The 26,684-nt window shown below is 35.0% G+C and overlaps 1 protein-coding gene across 2 annotated transcripts in view; it reads right to left on the reverse strand.

The window, feature by feature from the left end:
* LOC102804279 (ral guanine nucleotide dissociation stimulator-like 1) overlaps window positions 1–25,002 on the reverse strand; it is a 32,698-nt gene extending 7,696 nt beyond the window's left edge. Inside the window, exons 1-12 of one of the 2 annotated variants that reach the window (XM_085492391.1) lie at window positions 24,906–25,002; window positions 13,321–13,470; window positions 9,717–9,940; window positions 8,938–9,015; window positions 8,347–8,537; window positions 6,532–6,680; window positions 5,566–5,775; window positions 3,938–4,041; window positions 3,614–3,698; window positions 3,249–3,329; window positions 1,523–1,648; window positions 616–737 (exon numbers count right to left, since the gene is read on the reverse strand). In XM_085492391.1, the coding sequence (XP_085348517.1) occupies window positions 616–737; window positions 1,523–1,648; window positions 3,249–3,329; window positions 3,614–3,698; window positions 3,938–4,041; window positions 5,566–5,775; window positions 6,532–6,680; window positions 8,347–8,537; window positions 8,938–9,015; window positions 9,717–9,940; window positions 13,321–13,470; window positions 24,906–24,932 (1,547 nt within the window). In that variant the 5' untranslated portion in view covers window positions 24,933–25,002. Of the gene's footprint in view, window positions 1–615; window positions 738–1,522; window positions 1,649–3,248; window positions 3,330–3,613; window positions 3,699–3,937; window positions 4,042–5,565; window positions 5,776–6,531; window positions 6,681–8,346; window positions 8,538–8,937; window positions 9,016–9,716; window positions 9,941–13,320; window positions 13,471–19,923; window positions 20,321–24,905 lie in introns of those variants that run through there. The other variant, XM_006815118.3, reaches the window with a different exon arrangement.
* Window positions 25,003–26,684: the final 1,682 nt, after the last annotated feature.

A 26,684-nucleotide genomic window follows, 5' to 3' on the forward strand; every position in this document is an offset into this window, starting at 1 on the left:
ATCTGGCCCCTAAACTTAGTAGTTTTGAACTGAGCACCCTAGCTTATATGTTGTGTACAGAGCAAACATAATTTTGAACCCCTAGCAACCAAATAGATTGTGAACTGAGTAAACAAAATCTGGCTCCTTAGCATAGTGGTTTTCAACTGAGCACCCTAGCTTACAGAATATAAACTGAGCAAACAAAATCTGGCCCTTTAGCTTAGTTGTTTTGAACTACCGGTAGCACCCTGGCTTACATGTTGTGAACTGAGCAAACAAAATCTGACACCTTAGCTTAGTGGTTTTTAACTAACACCCTAGCTTACATGTTGTGAACTGAGCAAACAAAATCTGACACCTTAGCTTAGTTGTTTTGAACTAGCACCCAGGCTTACATGTTGTGAACTGAGCAAACAAAATCTGGCACCCATAAATGAAAATAACCACGACAATTACAAAAGGAATATTTGTGGAAGATTACAACGGAAGTAATATGCTTTTAATAGTCAGATTCTTTTTTTCATTTTAATTCAAGGTTTTCATTCTGAAAGCTCTTCTCTGTTTGGTTGATTCATGAGCAATGCAGGTTGAGCAGCCAATCAACACAATCCAAACAATAAGACTGCACCATACCTTTGTTCATCTGTGTATATCTTGACTCCATCCATCCACTTCTGGAAATCTTTGTCAGAATGGATGTGATAGTTCTGAGCTGCCTTCTGCAGAAGTCTAATCTGAGCAAGAAGTTCAAATTCCTGGAAAGTGAAAAAATAAATTTATCGTAAAATTATTTTATTTCAATATTTTCCTCAATACCCTCATTTGGGATAACCAATGGCGGGGTTGACATTTCATTTATAAATATTTTCTAAATATTTAACAACCATTTAGCAAATCACAGCAACTGGTGAGAATGAAACTAATTTCAAATTGAGAGGGCCACCCACAGAACTTAGTTACAACCCAAACTTTTAATCAATTATTCATATATTATATTTTATCATTAGGCCAGACTTTTTTTATTTCTTGTTTCTCAAGTTTTTATAAGGGAATTTTTTTGAGGAGGGCGGAAAAAAATTAAAATTTTTTTTTTTTTTTCTATTAGATTTGTGTGATTCTCAAAGAATTGTAAATAAGATCATTGATCGGAAGGAAGAAATGAAATAAAATTTTATTCCATAACCTTGTTTCTCATCTGCGCGAGACTTCAGTTCTTTGATCATGATACTTCCACGAAAATGCAACTTGGATTTGGTATGCGGTGGGCGGTAAAAAAATGAAGATAAAAATAATATTTTTTTAGCAATTTTTTGCGAGAAATTACGCTGAAATAAAATTTTATTTTTATTCTTATTTCATTTTCGACTCCTGTTCATTCGCCGGCTTCGCGAAACAAGGGATAATAAAAGTCTGGTCTTATGGCACCAGCTTTTCCAATATAAATATAATTTGAAACCAAGTTCTTTTACAGTATGCATATTAGGCTAGGGTGTCATTCAAGAAAGGCAGACTTCCTAGTTTGATGGATAATGTGACATACCTTTCTCTTCTTTTCAAAGTTGATATAACCATTTTGTAATATATCATCGGGATATGCTGAATGAATCATCATTAGATCAGTGAGGAATGTACCCAGGTATGGAATTGTCCCATGAACGATACTAGACTGGAGGAAGAAAAATCAATTAACATTGTTATCATTTGAAATAAATTAAAGACAAGTCATTGAAAATGACACAGTCCCTGTTAAATTTTTGAAAGTTCTCTTTGTGCTCGTCATATTAAAGTGGAAGGGTTGTCGCGAGCGTGTCCTTGAAACTTGAGTTCCAAGTGGCGCATACAACAGATTGTTTATTTACATCAAAACACATGTTCCGTGTGGTAGTAATATGGCCAAAAATAAAAACAGCCGTTATTCAGCCATCTTTGATCTGATTATGAAACACACTGATATGTATGATGTATGTGCCAAATATGAATGAAAATGGTACATAAATTGTGCAAATATAGTAGTAAAGCCAAAAAGTCAGATGGCTGTCAATCGGCCATCCTTGACCAGATTTTGAAACAAATTGTCATGGACATGCATCCTATTTAAACATGTATAAAGTACATGTATGTGCCAAATTTGAATGAAAACTGACAGAGCATGTCCAAGATACCGCATAAAAAACAAAAACAAGATGTCTGCCAGTCGACCATCTTTGATCCAATTGCGAAATATATCGTCATGGACATGTATCCTAACATGTATAATCTATGTACCAAGTTTGAATGACAACTGACAAAGCATGTCCAAAATACAACATTTTAAAAAAACAAGATGGCTGCCAGTCGGCCATTTTGAATCAAATCCCTAAACCACTGCATGTGCATATGTCCCACATAAGGTACTAGGCACATGCAAAGAATGAACGGAATCGGTCCACAGGATTCTGAAATATGACTCTGGACAGACTGACGCATGGACGGACGGACGGACAGACAGACGGACGGACGGAAAGACTCAGGAACTCACGAACGGCCAGGGACATGTATCCTAACATGTATGATCTATGTACTAAATTTGAATGAAAACTGACAAAGCATGTCCAAAATACAACATTTTCAAAAAACAAAATGGCTGCCAGTCGGCCATTTTGAATCGAATCGCTAAACCACTGCATGTGCATATGTCCCACATGGAGTACGAGGCACATGCAAAGAATGAACGGAATCGGTCCACAGGATTCTGAATTATGACTCTGGACAGACTGACGCACGAACGGACGGACGGACACACGGACGGACGGACGGATGGAAAGACTCAGGAACTCACGAGCGGTCGGGGACATGTATCCTAACATGTATGATCTATGTACTAAAATGGAATGAAAACTGACAAAGCATGTCCAAAATAAGACATTTTCAAAAAACAAGATGGCTGCCAGTCGGCCATTTTGAATCGAATCGCTAAACCACTGCATGTGCATATGTCCCACATGGAGTACGAGGCACATGCAAAGAATGAACGGAATCGGTCCAAGGGATTCTGAGATATGACTCCGGACGGACGCACAGACGCATGCACGGACGGAGACCGAATTATAAGTTTTCGGACATCTACTATCGACCAATCAGAATTCATTTTGCAGTAAACATCTGGCTGTCGGCCAACCAGAATTGATATTGCATAAAATACCTGGCTATCAGCTGATCAATTTTTTTTTTAAATAAAGACAATTATTGCACAATACAGACGCAGATCCAGCTTTATAAAAACTTACCAACTCTTTCTTGAGAGACTTTCTCCTCATGGTTCTCGATCGTATTGTAGATGATTTGTCAACAAACTTGGCAGTGCCTTCCTGTGTTTAGTACAAGATATAAAACATACATCATAAACTTATACTATGAGTAAGCTGGTCAGCTATATAAAGTTATAATGACAAGGACGGAAACTTGCTAAACAGTAGTTTGTTCATTTTTGAACCAGAACTGTGGAGCAGCTCTTCCAATGTAGGAATACAATGTTTTCCCCAGACCTAAGAATATGATGTTTTACTGTGCTTGTCACAGAAATGCCGTGTTTGAATACTGACAGAAAAAATACTGTTGGGAACCAGAAATTGTATATAACACATCAACCTACCTTCATTAAAATTTCTCTCCATGCCTCATGATTATTTTCATGTGAAAAGATTTCAGAAAGTTCTTCAAATATCACCACAGAATCCCTGCAATCGTGAATGATAGACAGGTTGTAAAAACAAAATAAATGTTGATGTTACTAACAGAGGGCGCTTCATAGGAAGTGAGTGTAAATTGATTTTTTTTTTGTATTTAACATTGTGTTTCAATAGAATGAAATGTCGTTGAAATTTTATTTCTTTATAGGAAACAGAATTTAGACACAATCTAAAAAGTGAATCAATGTGACCTATGACCTGAGCTTGAACTTAGACACACTACTTACTTTGGCACTGCCGTCCACGTCCTCCGTAGTCTGTGAATACAATTGGCTTGCAAACCAGATAATATTGCTTTCAAAGATGAAAAATTCTTCAAGTTTCTACATTCCTAGAAGACAATACAAATACATGTGAGGAAGCACTGAGAACTGAAAGTACTACAATTGGTAGAACATGCAAATCAGCTACATGGGCCCTCTAGACAGATTATTATAATAATAATAACTTTATTGTAATTATATATTTTGAATAGAACATAGTCAAATGCTATTCTAAGAAACAAACCGAAATGAAGAAAATAAATATACTGACAACACTGGGTTAGAAAGTGGTACTTTCGTTAATATAAATTGCCAGTTCTATATGTATGTTGCCCATAATATATATAAACTTTGCTTCATTATCTAACATATTGAAATGATGATTTGAGGTTTGTGCTGATTGAATTAAGCTCATCGTGCTGTCTTGCTTCTTTGTGTTGTGGACAATCAATCAGAAGTGAAATTCATCCTCAACTTTATTAGTACCACACCTTTCACACATTCTATCATCCGCTTTTGTTTTTGGTCTTGTATGATAACTTTTCTCTATCATTAAATTACCGGTATGATCACTAATTCTGAGTTTGCATACATATTTTCTATAAATTGTATTTTTAATTTTCGTCTAGTACTGCTCTGTTTTAAATTGATATGACGTTCCACTGAAGCACAAGGTGTTACAGCTAGCTGTGCTAATTCACTAGTGTGACATTGATATAATGACATTGAAAAACATCTTACTACAGTTATGTAATGTGTAGTTTGATGAAATTAAATTCATATTTTGAATGTAAAAACAAAAGGAATCAGGACCACAACATTTTTGTTTGTGTTTGTTTTTTAAGACCGACTTCTCCAGTAGTCAACAATCCACATGATTTTTGGGAGATTCTATTTTGAATCAGAATTTCTATAAGTTCTGACTGAAACTATCCCATAATAGTACTTTGTCATAAGAAACTATCCCATGATTTTTTGGAGATTCCATTTTGAATCAGAATCCCTGTCAGTTCTGACTGAAACTATCCCATAATAGTACTTTGTCATAAGAAACTATCCCATGATTTTTGGGAGATTCCATTTTGAATCAGAATCCCCATCAGTTCTGACTGTAACTATCCCATAATAGTACTTTGTCATAAGAAACTATCCCATGATTTTTTGGAGATTCCATTTTGAATCAGAATCCCTGTCAGTTCTGACTGAAACTATCCCATAATAGTACTTTGTCATAAGAAACTATCCCATGATTTTTGGGAGATTCCATTTTGAATCAGAATCCCCATCAGTTCTGACTGTAACTATCCCATAATAGTACTTTGTCATAAGAAACTATCCCATGATTTTTGGGAGATTCCATTTTGAATCAGAATACCCATCAGTTCTGACTGTAACTATCTCATAATAGTACTTTGTCATAAGAAACTATCCCATGATTTTTGGGAGATTCCATTTTGAATGAGAATCCCTATCAGTTCTGATTGCAACTATCCCATAATAGTACTTTGTCATAAGAAACTATCCCATTACTTTGTCTCACATGAGTATCCCATAATAGTATGTGTTATACAGAAGTATCCCATAATATTTACCTGTGCTATATGTATCCACTTGGTAATGATCTTAGCTCTCAATGATGCCTTCAGTGTTGGGTCACCGAGTATCGTTGATATCACTAGATATGATACTTTATTGAATTGTTCAACAGTAGCTTTCACAGTTGACGCTATGGAGTCTTCTTTGTCTCTCTTTGACCATAGCGTTCCAAGGCAATGCGGTATTACCACTTGTCGAAACAAGGTCTAGTTGACATTTAAAAAAACAAAACAAGTATGAAGTATAATATGTAGCAAGCAATGCCCGGCAAGCAAGCACAGTCGAGTAGTTTATCGATTTACTAAAAATAGAACTGACTTAACCGTAGAACGTTAAAGTGTGTGAACTGAGGGAATCAAAGTAATAGTCCCTGTGCAAGTTCAGAGTGATTTGAGATGGTGCCACGCATGATTCGTGTTATGCCGCTGATCAAAACACTATTCGAAGATAAACTTTTTTCAGTCCGTTGTCAGAAAATTATTTTTATAAAATTGAAGAACATTCTGAAAATTTGTATCAAGAATGAACTATGTTGATTCACATATTTTGTGAAACAACAAACAAAATGGCGGTACCTATGGCCTGAAATGTACCAGGGTAGCGGTATATCTTCCATACTCTTCTATATAATATACAAATGCTATCTATAGAGCTCGTTTTGTGATCACCCTGTTCTTACTACACTATAATTTATATACAAGTCATTTTTAATAATATTAAATCTTACAATTCTGATCAGCCTAATCATTTTGCAATATCATTTTCAGTTTCTAAGAATCACATTTTTGTTTCTTTTTAGAGAGTAAAAATTCTTTTAACATAATTTGATCATTTCCCATTTCCTCAAATTCATGTTTATTTAAAAAATTTTAATTTAGACCATGCACTGTTATAATATTCAAAGTTGACAGAATTCAACAATTTTCAACTAGTCATAATGATATATTTCCATGGTTACTTACAGCATCCATATATGTGAGTTGTTCAGCAATATAGTCTTCTTCCATTTGATGGAACTCTCTTGGGTTCATCATATTGTCGACTTCTTCAACAATTGAGAACGTGAACTGACTGTCAGCTGAGGAATTCATTGACGAACCGCTACATACACCTAAAAATAATAATTGTACAAATATGAATATTCTGTATTGAGGTCAATGAAAACAAAACATTTTTTTACTGTCAAATTGTATTGCACTTTGTAATCATTACCTGTTATCCATACTTATATAAAATTTGCAAATATAGTTTTGATTGATTCTAATGATTTCATTGATTATTGGCACTGATCTGTGACCTGTTAATGACCTGTTTCAGAGCATTGTGGTGTGATAGTAACATTAGAGTAATATATTGACCTGCTTGAGTGCATTATGCCATGATATTGACATGGAAATAATTGATTGACATAAGGGAGTGCATTATGGAGTGATATCGACATGGGTATAATTTATTGACTTGCTTGTGTGCATTATGGAGTGATATCAACATGGGTATAATTTATTGACATAATGGAGTGCAATATGGAGTGATATCGACATGGGTATAATTTATTTAGATAATGGAGCGTATTATGGAGTGATATCGACATGGGTATAATTTATTGACCTGCTTGAGTGCATTATGCCATGATATCGACATTGGAATAATTGATTGACATAATGGAGTGCATTATGAAGTGATATCGACATGGGTATAATTTATTGACATAATGGAGTGCAATATGGAGTGATATTGACATGGGTATAATTTATTGACATAATGGAGTGCATTATGGAGTGATATCGACATGGGTATAATTTATTGACCTGCTTGAGTGCATTATGCCATGATATCGACATGGGAATAATTGATTGACATAATGGAGTGCATTATGAAGTGATATTGACATGGGAATAATTGATTGACATAATGGAGTGCATTATGAAGTGATATCGACATGGGTATAATTTATTGACATAATGGAGTGCAATATGGAGTGATATTGACATGGGTATAATTTATTGACATAATGGAGTGCATTATGGAGTGATATCAACATGGGTATAATTTATTGACATGATGGAGTGCATTATGGAGTGATATTGGCATGGGTATAATTTATTGACATGATGGAGTGCAATATGGAGTGATATTGACATGGGTATAATTTATTGACATAATGGAGTGCATTATGGAGTGATATCAACATGGGTATAATTTATTGCCATGATGGAGTGCATTATGGAGTGATATTGGCATGGGTATAATTTATTGACATAATGGAGTGCATTATGGAGTGATATTGGCATGGGTATAATTTATTGACATGATGGAGTGCATTATGGAGTGATATTGGCATGGGTATAATTTATTGACATAATGGAGTGCATTATGGAGTGATATCAACATGGGTATAATTTATTGACATGATGGAGTGCATTATGGAGTGATATTGGCATGGGTATAATTTATTGATATGATGGAGTGCAATATGGAGTGATATTGACATGGGTATAATTTATTGACATAATGGAGTGCATTATGGAGTGATATCAACATGGGTATAATTTATTGCCATGATGGAGTGCATTATGGAGTGATATTGGCATGGGTATAATTTATTGACATAATGGAGTGCATTATGGAGTGATATCAACATGGGTATAATTTATTGACATGATGGAGTGCATTATGGAGTGATATTGGCATGGGTATAATTTATTGACATAATGGAGTGCATTATGGAGTGATATTGACATGGGAATAATTTAATGACCTGTAAGCCTACTACTTACTATCACTATCAGTAATTTCATCCTCATTTTTCCATCTTTCTATTTTACGTCTGCATCTTTCTGTCAATTCTTTGTTTAGCATGGTGTTCTTCGCAAACTCCATCAACGTGGTCAGACATGGGTAGTTCGGTGGTTCTCGAAAATCTGATGGATTCTCGTCTAACCACATTGTTAATACCGACTGCACAGATCTGATATTAAACCATAAATATTTAAATCAGGAATGTGACCATATATTTTAATAGTACGTGTACATAAATCTCTCTGTTGGCACAATGACTATTTTTTATTTGACCTTGTTTCGAGCAAAAACTAAATACATTTTTGTACACACATACTACGCTAAAACAACTGTGCATGAAATCTCAACATAGCAACAGGTAAAACTGAACCTAATGATGCAATCATCCCAAATTTTAATCATTTTAAAAAAAAAATTAAGAAATCCAACAAATATTTATTTTCAAGGATTTTCAGCTTATGTCATATTCTAATACAGTTCAGAAATATTTGATTCATATTACCAACAAAGTACAGAATATTTCTTTTAAATGTTGGAAAGGAAAACAATCTTAGTTTACCGGTACTTACTTCCTGATAAGTAGCTTTGTTCCTTTCTTCATAGACCGACTTTTAGAACCACTGTGTCTATCACTGGCCAATGTGTACCTGTAAATAGATTTGAGGCGATGGAAGAATAGATCAGAAATTATTCACGAGAACAAATCAGAAATATGTCATGAGAGAACAGAACATAAACCCATTATCAGAGAACGGATCAGAAATCCATCATGAGAGAACAGATCAGAAATCCATCATGAGAGAACAGATCAGAAATCCGTCATGAAAGAACAGATCAGAAATCCATCATGAGAGGACAGATCAGAATCTTTCATAAGAGAACAGATCAGAAATCTGTCATGAGAAAACAGATAAGAACCTGTCATTGAGAGAACAGATCAGAAATCCATCATGAGAAAACAGATCAGAAATTCCATCATGAGAGAATAGATCCGTCATGAGAGAATAGATCGGAAATCCATCATGAGAGAACAGATCAGAAATCTGTCATGAGAACAGATCAGAACTTGTCATTGAGAGAACAAATCAGAAACCCATCATGACAGAACAGATCAGAAATCCATCACGAGGAACAGATTAGAAATCTGTCATAAGCCAACAGATCAGAACAAATTAAAATATATATTATAATTGAAATATTATAATTGATATTTATAAATGTTGAATTACTTTAGCAAGGTCTTTGTTCAAGCAATTGGCATCTGTTCTGTTTATGTGCTATACAACCTGTCAATTTCATAATTGTGATTACCACAAAAGCAAAGATAGAATGTAGAGATGTCCCTTACCTCTGTATTAATAAATTTAGTATCTTTTCGGTGGATGTAAATGACTGGTAGGTATTCAGAAAGATATTAATAAAACTTGAATCCATGTGGTTCATCGCTTGCGTTAATTCTTCAACTAAACGTTCTAATGTGGCAGATTTTATGACGTATTCCCGCCTTGTTTCCCATTGTATTCCGGAATATTCTTCTCCGGATAAGCTGGCAGTGGTAGAATAACTAAGGAGCTTTAAGAAGAAAAAAAATCAGAAATATGAAACAAACTTTAGTATACTGTTATGTGTTAAAAATATAGTCTTAAATTTTGAATAGCACATTAGCAGAGATCATGTGACTTCCGATCTGAGGCTGGCAAATTTTAGTGGTTTACAAAAGCACATTGTTTTCCTTGGAATAACTTGAGAAAATGCAAAACGGATAATAATTGTTGGACGTTATACAAATACACATTATGTCTGCCATTCTGTGTGTTGGTTATGACATGACATTAATTACATTTTAAAAATGCCAATTTTTTTTCTTGCAAATGCAATTGGGTCCAAAAACAGAGTGTGAACATTAGACTACCGTACACATTAAGTTACTGAGAATAAATCTGCCTACGCTGAACACCATTTTCCAGTGCCTTTTTTAAAGAACTTGCTTGTCTGCATTAATTCCATAAACCGGCAAACTCAACATCTCAGTAAACTCAACACCTCAGTAAACTCAACACTTCAGTAAACTCAACACTTCAGTAAACTCAACACTTCAGTAAACTCAACACTTCAGTAAACTCAACATCTCAGTAAACTCAACATCTCAGTAAACTCAACATCTCAGTAAACTCAACATCTCAGTAAACTCAACATCTCAGTAAACTCAACACCTCAGTAAACTCAACATCTCAGTAAACTCAACATCTCAGTAAACTCAACATCTCAGTAAACTCAACATCTCAGTAAACTCAACACCTCTGTAAACTCAACATCTCGGTAATTCAACATCTCAGTAAACTCAACATCTCAGTAAACTCAACACCTCAGTAAACTCACCATCTCAGTAAACTCAACATCTCAGTAAACTCAACACCTCAGTAAACTCAACACCTCAGTAAACTCAACACCTCAGTAAACTCAACACCTCAGTAAACTCAACACCTCTGTAAACTCAACACCTCAGTAAACTCAACACCTCTGTAAACTCAACACCTCAGTAAACTCAACACCTCTGTAAACTCAACACCTCTGTAAACTCAACACCTCTGTAAACTCAACATCTCAGTAATTCAACATCTCAGTAAACTCAACACCTCAGTAAACTAAACATCTCAGTAAACTCAACATCTCAGTAAACTCAACACCTCAGCAAACTCAACACCTCAGCAAACCCATCAACCCCTGTAAACCCATCAACCCCTGTAAACCCATCAACCCCTGTAAACCCTTGATAAATTGAACATCCCTGTATAGTGAACAATTTTTTTTTATGTTTGGTTTAAACAGGTTTCATAGTAACACTTTTAGGGATTTTTTTAAACAAGGGAATATTGGCACAGCGCCCTTATGCCATGGCCATGCACCCCCTCACCCTGGGGAGCAGATCCTCTGGCAACCATAAAATTCTGATTGACCAGGGATCACATGTGGCCATGTCTTCAACTGTGACCTGTCTGATAGTAATTTTGGCTCCAAGGAAGCCATAGAATGCTCTATTTTAACTTAGAATTATCAAAAACTCCACACCCTGGTAGGGAGAACCCTATCTCCCAACTTGGTAGCGCCGCTGAATTGCAGTGTGCCCTCTTGCAGTTTTTTTCTAGAACAAGCAGCCAGTCGGCTGAGATAGCTCCGCTGTTAGCAATGAACATTTCAATTAAAGAACAGAAGATATTATTAGAAAATGAACAATATGTATAGTATCAAAACAATCAGACTTGCTGTTTTCAACAAGAATTCAAAAATATCAAAAATAATCATCAAAATTAGATAATTGAGGATATCACCACGAAATTAACAAATCTGAAAGAGGTCCACATGTAGTACCTATATATGTAATATCAAAGCAATTGGACTTGTGGTTTTAACAAGAAGTCGAAAATATCACTTTTTACCAAAAATGACAAAAATATTCATCAAAATTAGAGATTTAAATATATCATCACGAAATGAACAAATCTGAAAGAGGTCCACATGCAGTACCTATATATGTAATATCAAAGCAATTGGACTTGTGGTTTTAACAAGAAGTCGAAAATATCACTTTTTACCAAAAAGTGCAAAAATATTCATCAAAATTAAAGAATTAAAGATGTTATCACAAAATGAACAAATCTGAGAGAGATCCACATGTAGTACCTATATATGTAATACCGTATCAAAGCAATAGGCCTTGCCATTTTAACAAGAAGTTGAAAATATCACTTTTTACCAAAAATATTCATCAAAATTAGAGAATTTGAGATTTTGACATGAAATGAACAAATCTAAGAAAGAACCATCCAAGGTACTTGCATATCAAATTTGAAAAAATTCTGACTTGCGGTTTTGAAGAAGAAGTTGAAATTGTAAAGTTGACGACGACGGACGCCGACGACGGACAATCAGTATTATGAACAGCTCCGCTGTGTCGACTTAGCGGAGCTAAAAACCTCCGATTCTCATTGTAAAAGGTTGACCATTACAAACACAAACACAGTGAGATTCAAATTACAAAAAAAAATTATATGAAAAAAAAAACACAATTTACACAGCAACATCTTCATAGAAAAAAATTCAGTTCAAAACTATGTGGAGAAGAAATAATTTGAACAGTAGTTGTACCAACCCTGAGATTCTAATGGTAAAACCCTAAGTAAGGTTTTTATTCGCCAAAGATGGGTCTTAAAACAATAATAAAAAAGATACAATAATGTCTTCTTGATCAGCCCCATCCCACATAGCTATCATTTTTTCTCTGAATTGCCTCCATGACATGAAAATGTGTATCTTGTGGGTGTGGTCGATTCAACCAAGATTAAACATTACATCATAAAAAATAATCTTTGTAAACACAGCACAGTGTGTCTATTGATGTGACATTTATTTATTGACTTTTATCAGATTTTACACTTTGCAATTTATGTTTTGTGGCCACATGTTATAAATTCTACGTTTCTCATGATTCTTGATATCGTGTTTGTCATCAGTCGATAACGGCGCGTTACATTTCAACTTTGCTGCAGCACATTTACACTTCGCTAATGGCCAAAACTAACTTTTACACCATGAATTTTTATACGGAAATGGTTATCATTTAAAATGATGTTCTCATTTACAGAAAAGTAAAATAAACACAAAACATCACTCAACTCATCGACTGCTGAAAGTTTCCATGGATAGCCACAAATTTTCAATATGTATAAAAAAGTATCAATGAATATTATAATTATTTTAATTTGTTACAGAAATCTGGACATTTTTGTAATTTTTCACAAAGTCTAGTTTCTATATTTAGCTCTTGTTTAAAAAAAAATCATAGAAGTATTATCTACAATTATTTTAACCTTGGCAGAAATAATGGAATAATTTCAAAATGCATAGAAACATATATACTATATTCTATATATAGCACATCTCAGTTAGCTCACCTGTGGGTCTGTGTTTGTGCGTGATATTGGATTACGTGTCGTATTGCTTGGAGGTGCTGTTACACTGTTGAAATATTTCACTTTGCGTAAATAAACATTGTACACAACGCCATCTTTTATTTCCTCACCCCATAGATGCGGGTTGTCAGTCTACAAAAAAAACAAAAACAAATTAATTTACAGAGCAAGTACAGCAGATAGCACACTTGCTAAGTACCATGAAGGTTCAATGGGTTTTGATTCATGGTGCAGACTCCATACTCAAAGCACTATAAATCTACAGTCTTCCCTGCCTTCAAAACAAAATTAAAAATTTATATAAATATAATGCAGAAGACTTATAGCAAAACACTTTTGTTCAACAGCAAATGTTCATGACACTGGAAAACCACACAATTTTAATAGATAATGGATTTACAAAGTCACAAACACATGTAGCAGTACATCGAGTAAAAAACAAAAATAATTAAGCTAAAAAATGTTCGTGGTCTAAAATTAGTTGGCTTTTTATTTTTACTAATATTCTGAATTATTATTAAATCTATGACTTTTTATGAAAACATTTTTTTTTCTAAAATTCAGAAAAAGAAAACATAAAAAAATGAGCGATGCAAAACGTTTTTAACTGATGCACATAGTGATCCGAAACATAAATAATTTATTTGCCTCTACCTGTACTACACAACTGAACAAATAGGAGTGTCAAGTATCCACTATATTCTGTTATCAAAAAGCCGCTAGCTAACTAGAAAACTACTATGACTACTTGTCAAAACAGTATAGTTGTGCTACATGACTATATTAGTGTTTGAAACAAAACTACTGTGAAATACTTTATTTTCACTTGGAATTAATTTTCACTATTTCAGCTGAAGGAGTGATACATTGAAAATAAAATCCAGCGAATACATTTTTTCCCCTATATTTTACATTAAACTCTCCAAAAATCAGTGAAAATAAATTTCATGCAAAATACCCAAAAAGTTACCCCAGACACTGGAGGTTTTAATGTTCCGCCCGCCCGGTAAGATAATGCTACAAATTGTGTAGCATTTTCCTACTGGGCGGGTGGAACATTAAAACCTCCAGTGTCTGGGGTATCAAAAAGTCTTTTCAGCGAAAATTAATTCCAGCAAAAATTAAGTATTTTACAGTATAATTCAAACAAATAACTACCCAAATGACATCATTAATTCATTTGACTCAGATAGTTGGATGAGAGTGATAGATGGAATTTACGTTTAGGGTGGTATTGCAAAAATGGAAGTTATGCTGAGGGACAACCATTAGGCTGAGAGGGGGGGCATGTTAGCCTGTGCATAGTAACCATATTTCATATAAACAATAGTTCCAATCTGATTTAAATCTGATGCAGTGATTGATTATTCTGTCAGCATATATAGATCATCACATGTGAGTAGTGAACACTCCAACAATGTCATCATTATATCTTTAACCCTTATTTTGTGTACTTTAACATTGACTTGACCAGATAAGGGTTAAGGGTGAACCAAATAAAATTGGGAGGGGTCACCAAAACTTTAACGATTTGCTTTAAAGTTAGTTTGAGCAAACGTCATTGAAAGTGAACATTTTTTTACCCAATATTCAACTTTCTTTGTACTCCCCATAATTTCAAATGATCCAACCTTTAGTGAGTATGAAAAATCACTCCCAGAAATAATAATAGTCCATCCCTATGCAGAGAAGACAACTTTCATAGAAACGCCTACTATTTACAACCATGGGAATGTACACATGTTATTTCATTAAGACCCCATATGTCAGAAATCTGATACTAGTGACTGGCCTACTCAAAGCAACCAACCATTGGGAAAGTGATGACATATGATCCCAAACCACAGCAGTTTATGAATCACTGCCACAAATTAATTTCCCTCTATTTTATCATTCTATGAAAATATTAATTACATCATTGTTAAAAAATTAAAAATGATGAATTGCGTATTCCATTTATTTAATAAACTGCTGGCCCGAAAATTCTTTGAACGCTTTTTGTTCTTGCCAAAATTATGGTGTAATATTTTGTACACATTGATGCATTTTTTCCTATAACAACATTTTTTATACTTACAATTGTTGGAATAATTATTGTGAAATAATTTATTTTCACTAGAATTAATTTTTGCTGGAAAAATTTTTTGGGTATTTTGTGTGGAATTTATTTTCACTGATCTTTGATGAGTTGAATGTAAAATATAGAAAAATAGGTATATTCGCTAGATTTTATATTCACTGAAACACTTTTTCAGCGAAAATTAATTCCAAGGAAAAAATATAAGTATTTCACAGTATGTGGATTATGTTCGACAAAAGTCGACAGATTTTAAAGGGCTACTTCTCTAAAGGGCCAGAGATTAATAAAAAAAATTAATGTAAAAAACATAATATATTATTAAAAATATAGTACACAAATAACACTGGCAATTAGGTTTATATGTCAGTATTTTATCAGAGCTGAACTATCCTCCCACCAATTAACAGGAAATTATCTCTTGTAAAATGGATACTCATGTGGTCAAATGTGGTTTGAAATTCAAATACGGTTCGTTTTATTTAGAGCCGAACTGGAATAGAGTCCATGAACATGTAGTTTTCTGTCACACAGTTGGGGACATGTCCTGGCTCAGTCCTATCAGAGTTGAACTTCAAAGGTTCATTAAAGCCAACCTCAACGCAAGCTGAATGTTCATTTTAGCTGACTAGAGCTGACAGTCCCTAATCAATGCTGTCGTGTATGTAGAATGTTGTATGTTACTGATATTATTGACAAATTGTTATAATTAATTAAAAGACATCTAAGCTTACAGAGAATAATTGTCCATGCAAATTACCAAAGAATTGTTAATATGCATGTGTATATATTAATAGATTATATAGTTTAGATATAATAAATTTTAGATTATAGATTGTGGATTATTTTGCAAGATTACTTTCACTGTGGCAAACTGGCTAAATATTGCTGACTACACCCTGGTTACCATGGAAACAATGATACAATAAACACAGCACCTTTGGAATATCAGTGTATACAAAAAGATTTTAATGTTTGCTGCCACACCCCAAAAGTAAAACAAGTTATGGTTAATATGTCACATATAATTGACACATTACATGGAACTTGTTATATTACCGATACATTTTCCATAATAGCTTGTAGCACATGAATGAAATATTATTGTTACAATAGAAGGAGAAGTATTTACATGAGTTTAATTTTATTAAATTTGGTGCTGTTGAATATCCCTATTTAGATTTTAAGTTAACTGGTTTAAGAAGGAAGTGTTGTATTTTATGGTAATTATAAACTTAGCATATTCATAGGGTTTTGATTCATCAAAAATCACAAATTCATCAAAAAAATTAACATAGATAAAACCTAGCTTTCAACTAAGCCCTATATAATACACAAGAGAAAAACGATATAAGCATGCAACAAATACCGTGGAATACTTTATTTTCGCTGGAATTAATTTTCGCTGAAAAGGCTTTTTGGGCGTTTTGTATGGAATTTATTTTCACTGATTTCTGATGAGTTTAATGTGAAAAATAGGAAAAAAAAGTATTATATTCGCTGGATTTTATTTTCACAGAATCATCCTTTCAGCGAAAATAGCGAAAATAAATTCCAAGTGAAAATAAAGAATTCTACAGTATGTAAATAATTTCAGCAACAACATAATTTAAAAGTATTTTTGTGCCGAGCAAAATATTCAGACATTGAAGTCACCCGCTGTCTTTCTTGACTAAACCAGTTTCCCAAACTTAACCTTTTCACCACCAGACTTTCACGCCCAAATTATTCTGCACTTTTTTCTTATAATTCTTCAATAATTTCTTGAAATAATTCCTAATTTTAGAGCTAATGTACAAAATTTAAGTCAATTTTCATTTTTTACTCAAAAAAAATGGCTATTTTTGTCCCAATCTTCTGAAGAAAAGTGCAGACTCTAAACAGGACTATTTTGTGACGAAACAAATGAACTGTGGTGAAAAGGTTAATACTGCATGTGTGGAAGGCAGAGTAGACTGTACTCTGATTTATTTCAACAGTCAGCTCTTTATTTTACCTTTTTTTATTTCAATTGTAGAAGAATTAAACATAAACATCTCTGTATATTATATTATTAAGATAAATAATAACACTTATTTGTAATAATATTGTGAAATAAATAGGCAGAAATCATAATAATAATTAACAGTTTTGTATCTATTTACATGTATTACTATTTTCTCTCAAAAGGGGCACTTCCAGTTAAGCCGAATCTCACAATAAATTTACTTTCTGGATTAAAATTACAATGGATAACAAAAGATAGATTAACTTTGTAAACAACGTAAACAATAGTGTCCCATGATTCATTGGTGCAATCCCTAGGCTTGGAAGGTTGCCCTTTAAGTCATGTTCTATATGGGTCGATGAGTTGTATAGAGTGTGTGTGTCAAAAATATTCATATGTAATTTGAGCCAAATGACAGCTGTTTTAAAGCACATATCGAATACATTACACGGATCATATCACCAGAAATATAGTGGGAAATAGAAAGGAAGAAGAGGAAGACGGAAGAAGGAAGTAATTTGGTAAATGACACATAGTACTGTTTCAACAAGGAGACAATATCTGATAAAACCAGGTTACTAATAAAAATCTACAAACACTGCAATATCTGATAAAACCAGGTTACTAATAAAAATCTACGAACACTGCAATATCTGATAAAACCAGGTTACTAATAACAATCTACGAACACTGCAATGTCCGATAAAACCAGGTTACTGAAGAGTCTCCAAACACAACAATATCTGATAAAATCATATTCCGTACTTTGCGATATTCTCATAATAACCTTTATTTTTTATACATCTTCCTGACCCAACCAACTTAGAGAACAATGCCCAGAACTAAGCAAAATGGAACTTTTATAAGAACTTCATTTGAAAAACATCAACCAGCTTGAAAACCCTTCCATATTTAAAATTCAGACACAAAGTTTCTGGATTTGAATGAAACGCAAAAGTATTCCAGGTTAAATATTTTATAAATTTACATAAAATAAACATTTATGCCTCTGTGAAATTCACTGTAAAACAAAAATAGATATTGATTACAATGTTTCAGTCAGTAAATTTTGTTTTTTTTTGTCATGACAGCTGCTGGAGAAGTGTTTTTGTTTTCTTTTAATAATAAGTTTCTGGGTTAACTATTTCAAATCATGGAGGGTGGCTGTAAGAATGTGACCAGTGCAACTCATCTGTACATTTTTCTTTTTCTTATGTACCAACATGTTATTCCTGCAACACCTTACATGCAATTTTGTTCTCTCACTCAGTGTCAAGCGTGCTGATGTTTTTAAAAAAAAATTCCACTACCCCTAGATTTTGAAAGGCCGACCCCTTAATGTGTTAACATGTGACTAGCACCAGCCCCAGCTGAGGAGGCTTGTACATCCTTGTAATTCTCACAATCTGACACTATTACAAGGTATACCATGTCAACACAGTGAAACCCTATCCTTTGTAAACACCACTTGGCCATGCAGAGTCCCGGAATTGCCTCACAGGAACCATCATATCAACACTTTGTCAACAACTCTCTCCTACATTTTGCAATAAACAAGGCACAATTAAAAATTGCAAAGTAAATTTGCCAATTTTGTTTTTATAATAAAAAGGGGTCAACCATTTAAAATAATGGGGAGGTGGGTCATTGGAAATGCGTGACCATTGCAATTTGTTGTGTTGTTTTAACTGTAAATTATTTTTCTTGAACGTAATAGCATTTTGCATTTTGGTGTCAAGCTTGATTATTTGATTATCAACAAATCATCTGACAACCCCCTATGATTTCAAATGTTCACTTAATAATCGTATACGCACATAGGTCTCTTTTTACCTCCATGGTTTCTATAACATGAACATTTCAAAACTGTTTACACATGTTCACTCACACATTAGCACCGGTCGTAGGTGAGATGAAGCCATGCAGACTTCCTTCACCGATGATTATCGGTGATTGTCAGTGATTACGACCCATTGAAACCGCTGTATGGCCATTCACAGTTTTGAAGACACCGAGGTGGACTGCGTTTGTCATGCAAATGTTTGTCATGGCCATGTAAATTCAATAAAACAGAATCGAGCTAAAACCAGATCTATTTTTTGCGGATCTGAAAAAAATAAAGTATGGCATTACACGATGGTTTGCAAAATCGCTGATTTTGGAATTTGTCAGGAAGTATTTAAGTGTCGAGATCTAGAGAGAGAGACCCGAGTGACACTTCGGATCCGGGCTAGGCGGGATGGGGAAACCAAGCAACCGCACGGAGACCAGTAACGTTGCTGTGGGTAGACTACATATATATACGCGATAATAGCAAGCGACTGGAATACCGTCGGTATTGAACCACAGGGTATATGAATGACCCACACAAAAATGAAGATGACCACGCATCAGAGCCGCACCCCTGACTCCGATTATAAACACAACATGGGTACTACATATATGTAGACAGGCCCTTGTTTTGCCATTATCAACGCCCGATAGCGACAAGTCAAGCAACGTATTAAACATGGATACCTACCCCTCTCGTGTTCGTCGACTTCGTCTTCAATGGCTGCCGATTTTTCTGTTTTCTGCTAAAAATCGGGGACATACCTTCAAATTTACGAAGTAAAGTTTTGTACGGCTTCAGGGAATGCTCCATCGCTTCACGCATGGACGATGTTTTGGGCAACAAAAACAAAATACGTCACGGTTCAAACTAAAAACAACAAGTTTCAAAACTTTCGGTTATGTCATTTCACAACTGTACTCATAGTTTCGAACTGTGTTGAGTAGATCCACGGCGAATAAAACTCGAAGTGGTTTACCATCTAGCAACGGAAAGATCTGCGAAGAAACTGAACCCACTCTCTGTCTTGTTAAACTAAATCTGGAGGCGGACCGTTCGCACGGATTTGCTAAGTGTGACCTTCGACATGAGCTAGTTCTTTATGCAAATATAAAACGACCCAAAGAGACACCACCTTCCATATATGGAAGACGAGTGATGAATATTCATGAGTTAGTTGTGAGCACAAAATTGACACTTTGAATCTTGGCTCCGACGTGTGAAACAATGAATTGCTTCAGTTTTATTTTTTGAATAAAATATAAAAGCTCACGATGTGTGAAGGAGTTACCATTTCACGATCATCACACTATTGGGACAACGTTTCAATACACGTTCACAGTAGCTGCGTTTTAGCATAGACCTTTATAGGTCTATGGTTTTAGTCAATTTTTACATACTTGTTAGTGGACTGTGGTCAAAATGAACTTTATGAAACCCACTGACACACACGGGAAACAAATTAGCGGGAAAATGTGAAAAACCCAGCTCATGCTCCTAATTGATGTGTTTGTATTTGTTTTCTGTATCATTTTGGAGAAGCAGTTTTTTAATTGTTTTTTTAGTTCCTTGTCAACGCCGCTGTCTCACAGTACTCACGCTGAAAAGCCTTTTTTGGTGTTTTGTATGGAATTTATTCCCACTGTTGTTTCATGAGTTGAATGTGAAATATGGGAAAAAACGTGTATTCGTTGGATTTTATTTTCACTGAAGCATCCCTTCAGCGAAAATAAATGTCAAACGGAAATAAAGTATTCTTCAGTATGTTATTTAAAATCAATCATATTTTATAAAATTTCGATTTTCCAAAATTATTTCGAATCATGTCTCTTGTTGCGGTCATCACACAGGCATTCGGTATTATTAGCCGGTCATAGACGAGCATTTCGTTGCAAGGGCGGTGGTCGTCGCATTGTCCTTTTCGACATGGGACTCACAGAGACGTACACAACCGCGCGTAAAATTCATTGAATTTCGAACGTGCGAATGCGCGACGACCACCGCCCTTTAACTTAAGTCTCAAAATAATGTGCCTCCCGTAGACTTCTATATAGAGTCATCCCAACGGCCAGCCTGAAAGAATCTACCAGGACACTCCAACTACACGACACAGCTAAAAAAAAAGAGATGACGTAATACGGTGCCTCGTTTCGTTCAATCATATAACAGTCTCGTTCACTAGTGCAGTCATGTGGGATTCTCAATACACGGGAAATAATTGCAGTGATCATTTTCTTGGAATACTAACGACTGTTTATCAAGACGACATTTTATGGTTTTTCGTACTATTAAAATGCTCAAGATTTCACCCGAGGCACTGGTCCAGATTGCAGACGTTTTCTTAGCACGATTGAAGTACTACCCGCCAACTCAGGAAGACACACAGACTTTCTCAATGGACTGTCTATATATCTATAGATATATTCAATTGGCAGTCTAGCTCGGGTCCCTGGATGATTCCCGCCATTTTTCATGAATGCCACATCGCCTGAATGCCACATCGCCGTTCCTCTATATACAGTGATTGAGATCTACCTACTAGTAGACTCAATTTTCAGTCTGTGTTCCCGTAAATATACTAGTACATTCCAGTTTTTGCATGCTTCCCCCCGGCGGTGATATTTTTTTTAAAGATATGCTGCATGATGCAAGCAAGCGACTCACTTGCGGCCATTGGTATTCGCTGTAGCGTGGCGACGAGGGGCTGAAACCGAGTCTGTGATTCATCCAACTGACTTCAAACTATGTTAACGGAAATATTTGACAAACCAATTTGATTCGATCTAAATCAATCAAGGTCGACGCTGTGTACTATTTAACTACGATGTCAGTGATGCAATCAAAGTCTATGTATGTGTTACCATGGAAATATATCTACAGTATGAAGAACGTCTCCATACCAACCAAAGCTGAAATGTAGTTTCAATAATTGTGTTTATTTTGGCATTCTCTCCCCTTCATCCTCCGGCTACCGCTAAGCTCAAAACATCTAAATTTGGTAAAAAATGGCATAATATCCAGACTTTTGTTTCGAAGTCAGATCCATTTTTAGGATTTTTCTTTCTCCTGAAAATTTTAATCCCTATCAGGGGAATGGTCGAGAAAAGTAACCATTATCTGTTTCCGACGTGGAAATCCCCGGGAAGGTAACATTAAGAAATGATGCAATAATCGTTGTTAGCGTATAATACAGTAATATAATAGCGTATTAACAATCTTCACCCAGTGTATTATAAATTATTGGGAATCCTTACCATTTTTTTTATTGTACATCTAAAAATATCACGGGAAATGTTTCAGCAAAATGCTTCCATATGTTACGTAGAGAAAGGTAGTTTTTTAACGGAACGTACGCGCCAGTCGATGGTATTCTTATGATCATTACGACATATTTAAATTAGCTATAGATAACATTTGGCCAAGTGAATATTTAAACATATCTTCCTGTGTTTTTTTCTACTCGTTGGAGCCAGAATATTTTTGATATCTCGCCTTTCTATTCCGTATTTTTTTAACTGAACTGATAAATTGTTGATGTAGGCACGACTTCATTGTTGCACGGCGCTCTTCGGATATACGAAAGACAACTGTGCAAAACGGAACCAGTAGTAGTTTGCAATGATATTTAAAATCCGTGATAATAAATGGCGGTGTTCGTCGCGTCACGCATGCGCGAGATATGGGTCTCATATGAACAAAGATGGCGACTTTGACTGTTGTGTAGAGTACAAACCTATACGTTTTTAAGCTTTAACTATATAATTACTTAAATTGGTGATTGGAAGGTATTGAAGGAGTCACCTGCGGTAATTAGTGCATGTTGCACCCAGGTCAAAACTCGTACTCATGATTTCCGTTAGAAGAGAGCATTGGATTGTGGGAAAATCAATGTTTATCAACACAAATGTTGCACATGCGCGGCGAAACCGATCTCCGCATAATATATTGACATTTCTGGTGCATATCTATATTTTAGAAACAGTGCCCACAACAGCTTAAGTGGGTCGGGTTTTCATGGCAGTTTCTCCATTCTTCCATTATTGTGGATTTGTACCCGCAAACAAAACCGAATGTGAAATGTCAAAATTGCCAATTCCACATATTTTTGTTTTTGTATCGATTTCTGTCGCGACAACATTTTTTTATATTTCAATTTTAAATTGTGCTTATTGACGCGGACCGAAATTTTTATATATTGTTGTTGATGATATGAATCGTAATATTGACACAAATTTTACCAAAAATAATTTAATTTAGTGAGTTTCCAGGGTGATAATATTCTACCATGATAATATTCGCCCACATCGCATTGCACATACTATTATGCTCTATAGTGAAGAATTTAAAAAAGCCGGTCGACCACGAAGTATAAAAGGCAACAAAACCATCGTGGCGTCTTTCTTGTTCCGTATATTATGGGAGTCGCCCGGCTGGAAGCATCTTTATGTCGACGGACTTTGTTCTTAGATTCAGATAAGATTATCTCGAGTCCATTGTTATTGTTATTGAACACGAAGGTCCGACAACGCAGTAAAAGGGGGGGGTAACAACAAACACCGCCCATGATGCTTTTAAAAATCATATTGTAAAATAAATTGTATTGTGCAAACTGGATACATCTCATCTTTGACATCATTTTAGTAAAACAAAAAAAAAATGGTTTTGCACATCTTACGTCAGCCACACTTGTCTGAATATATCAGGCTAATCAGACTCTTCACACGTATTACAGAATAAGACGCGAAATATCCATTACCGAATTAATATATACGATGTGTAGAATTATGGCTATTTTCTGATTTTTCAAAATGCTTGCTGCTATCCTGTAAAATATGATTTAAAGTTTGAAACCGGAAACATTACTTTTTATTCTAATTGAAACACAAAATCATTAGTACATGTACTTCTTTCACGAAAGCACAGAAGCGACAATTTCAGATCGTTATGAGTTTCGTGACGACGTTAATTTAAAAATATTGTGTTGTGTTGTATTGTATTATAAATTCTCTTCGAGGAGACGTTGCCACACAGTACAACACAATAATTATTAAAACACACACACACAAAAAAAACGCAATCGGCGCTCAATCGATGTATGAAAAAAACACCTGTTTCATAAAGATAAAGATATAGTGATGATAATAATAATCGCTCTATTTATACGTCGGGTTTATGCGGCGGATTATTTCATGGGCGGTGCAGTGGTGGATTATCTGTCTGGTCGAGGAGAACGCCTGGACTACATTAGGACTGGACTCATAGTATGCAGCTTTAAAATAAAGGAAGGTTTTATAGTTGGTAAGTTTTTGAGTCAGGGTCATATATTTCACTGAATATGACCATACAACCATTAAAAAGTGTCATCGAACTGTTATCACCCACATGGCGCATGTCAGTCATCGTCATTGTGTCTATAGTGTCAAAATCGTGTATATTTATTTTGATTCGTGATTTGTACGTGATTTGCAAATTAATTTGAGAAAATAAAGAATAACAAGCATGGTGAGTAGGTTAGGTGAAGTTTTTACGATCCAGTAGCTGGTATCACCACTGCGTATCGATATCTATATGACCTAGTGCGGCAATACGTGACCCACCAGCCGGTAAGGCAGTAATAAGAGGACACATACATATGTACAATGGTCATCGTCTGAAACAAGCCACAGACTTACCAGACTATTTTGACGAGAGAAATTCATCGCAGATGTTAACACAGTCCTGTTCTGATTATATCGGTTAATCCTACGTCTGACCCATCGTCGAAACGCCTCCCTGTAACCCACCTATAACGTAATCAGCAGGAACCCAGCGATATGGATGGTGTTTATGGTAGGGGGCGTTGTCGAGACGTCTCACGTATATTACTACTCAGTTGAAAACAAAGTCCCACACATTAAGAGGATGAATGCTGTTCTTGATACAATGATATACCGTGATTACTATTATGTTGTTGTTTGTGTTGCAACTGTGAAAATTTAAAAGATATATATCAAGCGAGTATGCATTATATTTAAGTGGGCGGAGTAATATATTCAAAGTTTAACATGTAATGCGGTCCAATATACCGTACTCGCGAATGAACTTAGTTGGACGAGACCCAAAGTAATTTGCTATACGTTAAAATACAAATTTCAAATTGTTCAACCCCGGTCTTCACTGCCTGGTTCAAAACGGAACAGATTTTGAACAGTACATTGGAGAGGCGGAGTAGAGATAATTACGAGAGATGTGATCAGTGCAGTGCAATCACAATAACGTTATCAACAACCTTCTTTTCCTAACGATAACAGGTTTTCGTGACGCCAAAGTGACGTAGAAGGTGTCGTAAGCAATGCCATTCAAACAGATGACTCTGATTGGCTGTACTTCTTGTCATTTTAAATATAGCAAGATTCTAAAAAAAAAAAAAAAAAACAATATTTTTTTAATTTGACGGACGACCATAGGTTAAACAATGTGACGTCTTTTACACCCAAGAGTTTCTCCGTTTTATTTATTTTTTTAATTTAATGTAGGTTCATAGTTTATTATTTTCCCGGATTTATATTTTTCTGCATTCATTTCGCTTTTCCACAATGCTATATACGTTGCTTCTATTTGATCACGTGTAATGTAGGCTATTCTTTGTCTCACTCCAATAATCATCTATCTCATTTTCTACAATTATTTCTTGCATTTATTTTGCCCATTGTGATTGAGTAATAAAATTGTCTCATTTCCTGGTCTGTTCCATTTTGGCTACACATTTTATACCAATATCTGAGCATCATTCTGCTAATGAATACTGAGATTGGATGTCTCTCTAATTCCACGTGAACTACTAAATCTTTTGAAGACTGACGAACTTGTAAATTAAAGTATTTTACACAATTTTTTTTTTATTCTATAGGTTTTATCTGTATATTTATCCGAACCCCATATTAATATATATGATCATCCCCATTGTTTTCATTGTTCCTCTTTCAGGTTGTTGTGAGGTTTTGTTTAAATAACACAGGTTTTGCACATCAGCATGGTGCAACACTGTAGCCACGTGTCAGTGCCGAAGTATTGTTTAAAGCTATAATTATGAAGTGAACAGCAAGAGTCGTATGAGCATTATGTTTCCCTCTACGGTAATGAATTGTGCTGCGTGTATGTGCTGCCCCCAGTGGTGGTAAAATGATAGATATTTCAATGTTACTACCACCTCCTAAGTTAGATATTTTCACTGTCACACATATCCAGGACTGGTTTATGTGTAATTCCATGAAAGTCCATAAACTATCGGTAAAATCACAGTCCATATAGAAGGATAGACTCGGTTTCATTTTCTCGCCACTGTTACCTAACCACGGGCGAGCCACTCGTGTTCAACTACGATTCAAACCAATACCATTGATAATGCCAACAAATTATGTTGCCCTCAAGTCGGAAAATTGAAAAATTGGGTCGGTCGGTCGGATTTCTTT

This window comes from Saccoglossus kowalevskii, chromosome 17 (assembly GCF_978046115.1).
Source record: "Saccoglossus kowalevskii chromosome 17, keSacKowa6.1, whole genome shotgun sequence".
Taxonomy (NCBI): Eukaryota; Metazoa; Hemichordata; class Enteropneusta; family Harrimaniidae; genus Saccoglossus; species Saccoglossus kowalevskii.